Source organism: Monopterus albus, unplaced genomic scaffold, assembly GCF_001952655.1.
Source record: "Monopterus albus unplaced genomic scaffold, M_albus_1.0 scaffold344.1, whole genome shotgun sequence".
NCBI lineage: Eukaryota > Metazoa > Chordata > Actinopteri > Synbranchiformes > Synbranchidae > Monopterus > Monopterus albus.
The window spans coordinates 46709-56964 of record NW_018128224.1 but is presented as its reverse complement, the minus strand read 5'-3'; the positions used below and the strand labels follow the sequence as shown (position 1 = coordinate 56964).

Below are 10256 nucleotides of genomic sequence, written 5' to 3'. Positions count from 1 at the left end.
GAGGGTAGGTAAGAGTGGGGATCTCAGTGTGTATGGAGAGACTCTGCAACCCTTGAAGCAACTGCCAATGAGCGTCGACACGACTGGGGGATTTACTTACAAAATTAGATCACTGATTAGCCTGGGAAAGAAAGAAGTGATGACTTTCTAAATATGTCTGTTCACACATGGCTTTTGATCTGTCTTTGCTGTTTCTTCATGCTCAAGGAATAAAATGTACCCAGAATCCCTCAGAGGAAGTGAATACAGTATACTGGAGGGATGTAGTAGTGTAGTGTTCTAACTAGGCTGCAATGTTCACTGTGATCAGTGCTTTAGAATAATCTGTCAGTCAATGTAAGTGTGCATATTTACACCAAGTATCATACACCTACTGTAGCACTCCAGTTTTAAATTTGCAGCTAACTCACTGTGTGTTATATTGGTTGGTAACTATATGTTAGAGATGTTTACCCTAATTTGTACTTTATTGGTATCTCACATTTTATTTTTGCAGTATTTGTAGCAGTTACCTCTGTGACAGCCTCACAAACTGATGCTTCTGTGATGCTGCTTGTAGAACTGCTGCTGCCGCTCTCTGCCAGCTGTCTCTGTCAGTCTGTCTCTTCTGTCCGTCACACCTCTCTCTTTCTCCCCTTCATCCCCAGTTACACTCCCTACATCGCTGAGGTCCCCAAGGTGCTCGACGGAGTCATATTTCTCCAAGTCGGAAGCGATGGTCTGCAGACTGAACACAGAGAGAGAATCCGACCCTGCACGCTCCCTCACCTTTCCATTCTCCTTCTCCTTGTATTTCTCCGCCAGGTGAAGGGCTGCATCCACTCGATCTTTCCCTGTCAAACCACTGCTGCAGGCACCACCTTCTTCCTGAACTTTGGTGTTGGATTCAGCTCCAACCGGGGGACTTCGCCCACCGCAGACAGTGAGGCATCCTCTGTCAGCCTGGTCCCTCTCCCTCTGAGCATGGATCTGCTCGCTGATTTGCTCCAAGTTTCGTAGGGCAATGGAGTAGCTGGTCTTAACTTTGGCTACTTGTTGTTCCAGCTGCAGCACTTTAGCCTTGTGTTCCTGGAGTCACACACAGAGGGCACAGCAACTTTCATCATCAATTTTAACATTGACTTTATGCCAAAATAATCTGCCAGCGACATCTAGTCGATCTATCGTGACACAGAATACATTACAGCATTTTATGCCAAGTCAGCAGCATATTTACAACTCAACTACACAAACAGAACTGAATTCCCCTTGTGAGACTGGGAAACACTGTGATACACTGCACAGAACATAATCTATGTGCTTATGGTTTCACAATAATATTACTGGTCCCTGTGTATCTATGTTACCTCCAGTATGTGGTTAAATTGAGCTTTGAGCTCAAAGTAGGGTTTGGATTTCAGGATGACTCTTTTGAGGGACTTTTGCAGCATCTGAACCCGAGCCTCAGCCTCCTGGCAGGCATGTGTGACGCGCATGTGCTCCCTCTCACTGCGGAGTCGCTCCTCCTCAGCTTCGTTCACCTGTAAATGACAAGCAGGACATGCAGTAAAACCTTTCAAGTAAAGTAATTTATTCAAAAAGCCTGTTCCACAATTATAATATTGCAGAGAAGTGATAGCTTCAATTGCTATGCTCTCATCCACCATCAGCATGTTGCAACACAACCTTAGAACGCCCGTGAGGCCAGCAGCAAATCGTTACAAAGAACCTAAAATGAAAAATGTCTGTGTTTAGCCCAAGTGTTTCACCTTATTAGTCATGTAAAACTGAGCAAATTCTCCTTGGCTTTCTGGCTGAGACGCAGCCCCCACTCCCACAGCAACCCCTCCTGCCTCTACCAGCTGTACAGTCAATCCATATTATCATTAAGAGAGAATGATAAAAAATGAAAACTACATATTAAAATAACTAATATTTTTAGGAGACGTACACAGTAGTAGTAGTAGTATTAAAAATTACAACCACACCCTTCCCTGATTATAGCACCACTGTCTTATAGTATACATTCCTCCTCTTTTTCATTACCTTGGCAGTAGCATGGTTTAGCATCTCCTGCCAGGTGGGATCCAGGGTATTTTTGCCATCAGCCATCAGGCCCTGCTCGGCCACATAGACCATCTCCCTGGCAGCTGTGTGCATAGAAACCGCTCTCTCATAGCTCAAAGCTGCCTTCTGGGTCTCCTGCTGCGCCTGCAGAGAACAGACAAATGTTTAACATCTAACAGAACGGAAATATGAGGACATGTCCCCTGGTTCTGTCAGAACCAGGGGACAGAACAATCAGTTCTCTGTCAAATTGTAGCTTTTGATTTAAAGTGTTCTCAGTTTGATGAAGTTAACCATCATTCCAATAAAAGGCAAGCAAAGGAATACCATGAAATGCCTTTCAAATACTTTTACAATTTCCCATGAGGCACATCACACAGCGTTTCCGTGGAAACAAAATAAGCACCTTGTGTCCAGATTGCGTGTAGGCCTTAAAACCAATTAAGACAGTCTGCAGGTCACACCTGGCATTAGAATGGACTTCACATGCATATTTAATGACCAACTGTGATCAGATTTTTCTTCCCTGCTCAGATTTACTTCTACATGTTGAAAACAGCGATCACTTCAACTGCAGAGGACAAAATTAATGAAAGACAGAAATGAAGGTCAGACAGCGAAAAACATCTTGTTGTAAATCAACACAACCCAAGATTTATTTTAGTGCTAAACAAGAATAAGGTCTGCTTGCAGGTCCAAACATAGTCAGTGAAATAAAATTCGCTTTGTTGCATGTTTGTATTTGGTTTACGATGATTCCCACTGGCAAACAGAACAGCAGAACAACCTCGATCTGGTAGGGATTAAGTGCCTGGTCTAAGGACACTTCAGAAGGCCTTGATTACACTGAGGTTAGGAATTAAGCACCATGGTAAACAGCATCTGCCTAGGTAATAAACTTACTCAAGTATTGTAAACTCTTGCACCTCAATATAGCAAACTGTATTTCTGAAAGAAGATTTCGCACAGCCCTGTGATAGACTGCCGACCTGTCCAGGGTGTACCCCATCTCTTGCCCAATGTCAGATGGGATTTGCTCCAGCCCTCCCACCCCCCGACGACCTTATTCAGGAATAAGTGGTATAGATAATGGATGGATGGATTTCACACATGTAAACATTTTTAGACACGTTGTTTGCATGTACCTCTTTTGCAAGGCGACGGGCTTCATAGTACGGCCTAGCTTTCTCTATGCAGCTACCAAGCTGAGAGCTCTGAGCATTTAACTTCCTGGCAGACTCCGTGAGGATCTTCCGGTACCCTGATCTGGCATCCTGGATGGTTAATGCATGAAAATGACAAGATTAGATTTACCTGTAATGGAATGATTGATTAGATTTCATACAGACATGTGGCTGGAAGTGAGCAATCAATTGGCAAACTATGAGCACAAATGCATTTTCCATTTTAACTTCTCCAGATCTTATGTTTACAAGATATTAAAAACAAAATTATCATATTGATTAAAATCTTCTGGGTAGACTAATAAAATATTTAGAAACAGACACATACTCTCATTGACAAGAGTGATGGTAATGGGACCAAAGTGCATGTTTTACTTCAACATATGCTTTTTTTTTTACTTACATCCAACTGCAGCTCGAGTCTGTTGATTTCTGCACTGGCTTCATTGAGGTGCTCCAACTCATCCTGTGGGGAAAAAGAAAAATAGTGTACTGCATGAGGCTCTTTGAAACTACAAAAAATAATCTGACATCACCTTATTTCAGCCCCCTATTCAACCTCTATAAGTAACTAGCTATAGCAAACAGCTAGGACATCTGAAAGTGAATATGATGCACTATATGTCAACAATTGTAACTTTTATCAATACATGTTTTTTATTATTACTGTTTTCTTACAATATTGTCATTCATTAGTTGTGTAAGGGTGTATGCATATCCGCCCGAGGAACTGTATTTGCTGACAAGTACATTAATAAACATATCTACTTAGAACTACATTATTGTGTGTTATAAACCACTTATTAAATGTTCATATACAACTAATAAACACTAAACAGGGAACTGAAGTGTATAAATTGCGTATTGTAACTCATACAATCTCAGAGAAATTAGCACCAGCTTGTATTTCATGTACAAATGTAATAAAGCTACTATTAATTGAGTGCAATGGCAATGCAATAAGGCACAAACTGAAACAAAATGTATTTGACAGGTATATTGCGGTAAAATATATATGAAGGTGACATTATTCAAAAAAGAAAAGCATGAAAGAAAACTATATAGTGCAGGGGGTACAATAGAGATAATGCAAAACAAAGCAAGTTAAAATAACATATTTCCCTGCAGATCCTGGCCTTTACCAAATCATTACAACAGCAGATTGCAGTGCCTCGGCTACACTACTACCCAAAAGTTGCAACATGCAGACAAAATATTAAATACAGCGAAGCATAGTTCCTCCTTCCATGTCGTTAAAATAGTTTTTCAAGTTTAGATCTGGTGTTATAGCTATGTTACTCTCTGGTACGTTCTAATACCTGTAAGTTTTTAAATTAAACTTTGAACGTTTTAATTCCTTTTAAAGAAGTTTGATGAGGAATCTAAATTCAATTCTTTTTAGATTTTTCAAGATCCTGCTCTAAAAGAGTCCGCTATTGTTTAAAAATATGTTCACAGAAACCACATGCAAAGTCAACTGACGACAGTCAGTCATTAAAAACCTAGCTGTTTATGCATCTACCTAGTTTAACGTCATGTCCTTAACAGGCCACTAGCAAAGCAAACATCAGTCGTTGTTTGTCATACCTGGATCCTGGGGTCCAGTTCTTCCTCGTAGGGACTGTGCAATTGCCCTCCCACACTTTTTTGTTTTTCATTTTCATCTTCCTCGCAGGTGTCGGTTTGTAGTTTTGTTCCATTATTTTCGGTAGCTTTGACCTCATCACCACCAGGAATAACCTCCCTCCAATCCCCCGTATCTGACTCCCCGGACCCGGCGGGGCTCTCCCTCAAGTCGCCTGGCTCCATTCCAGGCCAGACAGTTTCGTTAGCTACAGCCTAATAGCTAAGATTGCTTTAACAGCGTGATGGCTAACGTTGGTTTACTATCGTATAAACCCGGTCCTATTAACAACAATCGAGCGGGGATAAATTAGAGAAATCCCAGCGCTGGTGAGCGGATTTTTCAATGTGCCATATCAAATTACACCGAAACAAAATCCACTGACGTTAGCTTAGCCTGCAGCCTAGCAGGCTAACGCAGTCAATGAAATAAGTTGTTTCACAGTGAACAGGTTATAAAAAGAAATGTTATCATGAGATGAAAAATAAAATGGGGTCCATCAATGTGTCTCCCCCATCACACGCCCTTTTTCCTCCATCTCTTACCGGTTCTTCATTATTTTAGCTAGGCTAGGCTAGGCTAGCTAGCGGATTCGATTTCACATCATTATTGCAAATGAAGTAAACAAACGATCAGACGCGCTACAGCATATGTGCCCAGGCGGCCACCGTAGACAACCAACACCGTCACTGATGCAAAGTGGAGCAAACCATAGCTTATGAAACAAACTATAAGCCGTCATAAGCGGCTAGTGCAGCTTTGGGCAAAGTGTTTGTAATGCGCCATGATTGTCACTACCTTTTTAGAATTCAAATGTTTATTAGCACTGTAGTCCGCCCCAAGTATCTTTACAATAATCGTAATCCACATATCACGTCCACAAGTTGGATATATTGTTTTCTTAAGTACATGCACCCCCTGCAATAGGTTTTCTCCAAATATTTTTATATAGAAAAACAGAGAGAACATAGTTTTGTAAAAGCCAACTCAATTAAGTAACTATTAAGGCAAAATTGTGTATTGTTTTTATTCCAAATATATACAAACACAAATGTTGTAGATTACAAGTTAACATACCTGTAGGGAGTACAACAATGGAGATCACTAGACAAAATTATTTGACATTAAAGTGTAAGCAGGAAGAACTGATTTGCATAGTGGACAAAACCAATGAAAATCTAAATCAATTATACTGTGATTATGACCAGTCACTGATGCCATAAGCAACCATACCACAGATTCAAATAGTTATATAACAGTTCATATTGGCTAACGGAAATCGCAAATAATTTAAACAAAAAGTGGCAACCTAGGTAATTGCATTGAATGCATTGATGAATGTCATGTGCACAGTTAGCATCATATAAAAACAGCTCTCTGGTGAGTTACAGCAGGCTGTATCTACACTGTAAGAAAAGTTTTGGAATAATGAGAAAGACCTGAGTGACACTGGCAAAAATCCCTACACCAGAAAGAGGGACCAATCTTCATTAACAATAAAGTAGAGTACATATAATTCAAGCAAAGAGAAACTTTAAGGGCATCAGTCTTTGGTCTGAACACTCTCCACAGGTGATGTGGAGATTACAAAAAGGCTACTGCACATAGGTTTTCTAAACGATTATCAGCTCCAGCTGGGGTCATACTGGGTCCATCCTGGAGGAGGGGCTAAGTAGATTCTCCTTCCTCTTGAGATAAAACTGACAACCCCTCTGTATCCTGCCCTTGGGACTCCAGACTTCAAGTCATCCATGATCCCCAGGTTTTTGGCAAGCATTTTGAAACTCTCCTTACTTGAGTATTGAAGGCGGAAGGGCCCGGGGCCTTTTAGTTGCCCCTGCTTTACATCTTCATATGTAGCCAGGGCAGCACTGTAAACCTCCTTCTCAAAATTTTCTCTGTAGGTTTCCTCCTTCAAGTAACTCAGGTCTAACTTGGTGAAAGGCACAAATTCAGTATTCAGTTTAATATAACGTAGGTACCTGTCATAAAACTGACCCTGGCTCACACCTTGCCTGCCGAAGGTTAAAGTGCGCGAGATCTCCGGGCGGATGCAGGCACGGTCACGCCGCTGCTCTGGCTGACGCATCCAGTCATCCCAGAATGAAGCGGGCCACTTTGGCTCCAGCTCCTCCCACACCTCCCTGACAAGCATCCATCCAAGACCGGGAAAGAAATCAGTCCGGTAGAGCAGGTTGGCTTTGCCAGGATCCACATAGCCCTCCCTACCGTTGTCATTCCAGGCTGACACACACCACAAACTGGGGTCAGATTTCAGGAGTGGCAGCAATGCTCGGAAGTACTCAAAGAAGTCTGGTGCCACCTAGAGTAGGAGATGAATAATTCAATTTCAGTTTACATGATGCATGTCTAGTGAAATCAACTGTTTTAAGGATATAACTTCTCAGCTGCAAAACATAAAAACCAGTTTGTTGTTTGGCCTTTGGCAAGTATATGTTCCCAGATATGTAAATGAATGAACATTTAAATATATCCACGGGCTTTGAATCTTATGTAGTACTTATAAAAGCATTGCTGGAGTAATTTAATTAATATGACTATGATATAATTACCTCCAAGTCATCCTCTACAATCACAGCAGAGGAATGAGAAAGGGTCTTGAACACTTGGCTGAGAGCCCAGTGGTAATGCCTGGAGATTTTATAGTAACCCTGAAACTTCTTGTGCTCTGGACGCACAGCGATATCTGACAAGTCCGGCTGTTTCAGATGAGTTACTTCATTTCCATAAGAACGAATCACCTCAGCAGTCTCGGCATGTCCACAGTCCTGACTCACTATGATTGGGTAAAGCTCTGCTGAAGGCCGGTGCTGCAGGAGTTTGTCCAAGCAACGCTTCACAGTGACCCTGTTACAGGCGATAACCAGGATAGGAATGACAGGCTGGGGTGGGACGATAACCTTCGACCTGTTTTTGTTTGATTTCTCCCATAGTGACCGATGATTCTTGATCTCAATCAGGATATTTTTCTGTACTTCAAGCTCTGCTTCAAACATGTCTGCCATTCGGAGCACATCTCCTACCACATCATTAGTAGGCCTCTCAGCCACTTCCCCCTGCCCTTGGCCAGGCTCGTCCAGCTGGCCAGGCGGGGGTCTGCCCCACAACAGAAGCACCAGTATGGCATTCCAGGTGATAAACAGGAACGTACCACAAAGAATGAGAGAACCTCTCTTGCGGAGCATGGCCCAGAAACTCAACGGGAGGGAGGGGGGTCAGCAGGACAGGGGTCTGAGCAGAATGATGTGTCCTTGTTACGGACAACAGGAACGGGATATGGGAAGGGCAACCTATGTGTTATCACAAGTGCATGATTAGAAATGTGGTATCACACCTTGGTGGCTTACTGGGCAGTAACTAAAGTTATAAGGACACAATACAGTGTCAGTGACGGTGAAAGCAGATGAAATATGGCGAAGGGCAGAACTCATCCTCGGGTAAAATTGTGTTTCTGGCAGATCCTGGGCTTTCAATATCTTGTTCCATCTGAAATAATAAAAACACATTTTACATTAAACAAATATTGCAGAGTCGCAATGAGTCTGTTGACCAAGAGAAAATTAACTAGCAATTGTTTAGATAATAGGATAGTTAATTAAGTAATTTGTTAAGTATAAATACCAAACTTTTTCTTGTTCCAACTGCCCAGAACCTGATGCTTTTCTTTGCCACGACAGAAAACAGACTGTTGGTCAGACAAAGCAAACATGTGAAGACGTAGCTAACAAGTATATTGAATATCAGTTATTTTCTCGACAGATCGTCAAAAACTGTGGAAAATGGCAACACTGCTTTACAGGAACTAATATCCTGATAAGCCTGGTTTTTCCTGGATCCAAAACCCAGTTCAGTCACAATAATATACGACTAAGGAAAAGCCGGAAATCCTTCCATTTAAAAAGCAGGAACTTGAGGATTTATAGCATTTTTCTGCAAGTTTTGCTTGAAAAACGACTGAAGCGATTACTTCACTATTAATATAGTTGCTGACTAATCGTTTCAGCCCTACGCCATGTGGAAACGATTAGGAAATATCCTGTCGATGAATCGGTAACGAACACGATGATTAAGCGCAGCCCCGAGGCTCTGCACTAAAGGTGCCAGCAAAGTGGAAATAAAACGATAGGATTTCACAAAATGAGACCAAGAAAATCTGGCGGCTTATTCCCAGTTTGCAGGAAGTTGCAGTGAACTGGAGTGATGATTCACATGACCGACTGATCGATTTTCTCTTATCACCTGTGGCTGCTTCGACAAACAAGCCAAAAAACGTACATTTGGGCTAAAAAACCAACTACACACGGCGGGTTTTAACCGAGCTCCCTGCAACTCGATAAACGGGCTCCGCTCGACAGCCTGTAAATACTGTGGCTTGAGGAGGAGCGTGGTGAAATTAGCCCTTACCCCGACAGACGGCGGGACCGCTTCTGCTCGTTTTGGCTTCCGTTTGTTCGATGACAACCTGCAAAATGACCTGACAGGAACCGCGAGCACGGTTGCATCCGGGTTTAACTGTACCCTCGTTAGTTTCCCAGGTATCAACTTAACCCCCCTTTAGTTTCCCCTGTTTCTCACCAGCCTGGAAGAGGAGGGGGAGAGAAAGTAACACGACGACTTCCTGGGTAGAGTCAGTGACGGGAAGTCCCGCCTCCGCTGTCACCCTGAAAAATGACACGGCTCTGACGTGCGCGCTGCTCTCTGCGGAGCTCATTAAAACTGCAGCCTTTCATGTTTTTGTGTATTTATCGTCTGCTTTCGCACAGTGGCCTCGACACATGAAAAGAGAGGAAGACAAAAAAAGTGGAGGACAGTTTCCTTCCTGAGAGCAAACATTCAAACTCAGCGAGGACGCTGTTTTTTCAGCATCTGATTCTTTGGTGGAAACTATCAATAGACAACAAATACAGATCATGATGGTCATGGGGTCAGCTTTAAAACCTCACGCTGACAGAAATGCTCTTTTAGCCTGATAAGGCTGATATTAAAACAGTTCATCAATTAAATAAATTCTACTTTTAAACAATCCTCTTACTACTGATGTCTTAAATTAAAAATTGAATTAGCGGATGGTTTGGCAACAAGACCTTATTCCAGTGAACAAAGAGATTTATCTAACATTTACAGTGCAACTTTTAAAGACAGTCGTTAATAGGTTTAACAGACAGTGGGACAAATGAATGCTTATAGGTTATGTCTGCAAACTGGGACTTGACATCTTCTTGACTACAGCTCATATTCAGAGTGCAGCATGTAGGAAGGATAAAAAACAATCTTGGTGGCTCAAAGCTGATCTGAGGGGTGGGTAGTGGGACATACCCCATTGCCTTCCCTACAGTTTGTACAGCTTGTTGATCTAGGTCTTGGCTTTAATAGTTAGGTTA

General features: G+C 42.2%; 2 protein-coding genes across 3 annotated transcripts; both read right to left on the bottom strand.

The window, feature by feature from the left end:
• Positions 1 to 6: 6 nt before the first annotated feature.
• sh3bp5la (SH3-binding domain protein 5-like, a) lies at positions 7 to 5582 on the bottom strand. Its single transcript, XM_020625065.1, has 6 exons — positions 4818 to 5582; positions 3634 to 3696; positions 3192 to 3320; positions 2026 to 2190; positions 1347 to 1520; positions 7 to 1068 (listed from the first exon to the last, which is right to left on the bottom strand). The coding sequence occupies exons 1-6, from the start codon at positions 5037 to 5039 to the stop codon at positions 526 to 528; spliced, it is 1296 nt and encodes a 431-aa protein (XP_020480721.1). The 5' UTR covers positions 5040 to 5582; the 3' UTR covers positions 7 to 525.
• Positions 5583 to 5861: 279 nt separating this feature from the next.
• mgat1a (alpha-1,3-mannosyl-glycoprotein 2-beta-N-acetylglucosaminyltransferase a) lies at positions 5862 to 9519 on the bottom strand. 2 transcript variants are annotated; one of them, XM_020625064.1, is made up of 4 exons: positions 9280 to 9519; positions 8502 to 8560; positions 7428 to 8361; positions 5862 to 7177 (listed from the first exon to the last, which is right to left on the bottom strand). In XM_020625064.1, the coding sequence occupies exons 3-4, from the start codon at positions 8058 to 8060 to the stop codon at positions 6479 to 6481; spliced, it is 1332 nt and encodes a 443-aa protein (XP_020480720.1). In that variant the 5' UTR covers positions 8061 to 8361; positions 8502 to 8560; positions 9280 to 9519; the 3' UTR covers positions 5862 to 6478. The 2 variants fall into 2 exon arrangements, with proteins under 2 accessions (XP_020480720.1, XP_020480719.1); XM_020625063.1 differs by having other exon boundaries at positions 8497 to 8560; positions 9280 to 9517.
• Positions 9520 to 10256: the final 737 nt, after the last annotated feature.

What these genes read in the sequence shown, in the direction of transcription:
- sh3bp5la (XM_020625065.1), bottom strand. Translation starts at nt 5,039, where the DNA reads ATGGAGCCAGGCGACTTGAGGGAGAGCCCCGCCGGGTCCGGGGAGTCA. An exon ending in AACTGGACCCCAGGATCCAG is followed by an intron (nt 3,697 to 4,817) that starts GTATGACAAACA and finishes TTTTCCCCACAG; the next exon opens with GATGAGTTGGAGCACCTCAA. An exon ending in TAAACCATGCTACTGCCAAG is followed by an intron (nt 1,521 to 2,025) that starts GTAATGAAAAAG and finishes TGTCATTTACAG; the next exon opens with GTGAACGAAGCTGAGGAGGA.
- mgat1a (XM_020625064.1), bottom strand. Translation starts at nt 8,060, where the DNA reads ATGCTCCGCAAGAGAGGTTCTCTCATTCTTTGTGGTACGTTCCTGTTT. An exon ending in TTGTAGAGGATGACTTGGAG is followed by an intron (nt 7,178 to 7,427) that starts GTAATTATATCA and finishes CTCCTACTCTAG; the next exon opens with GTGGCACCAGACTTCTTTGA.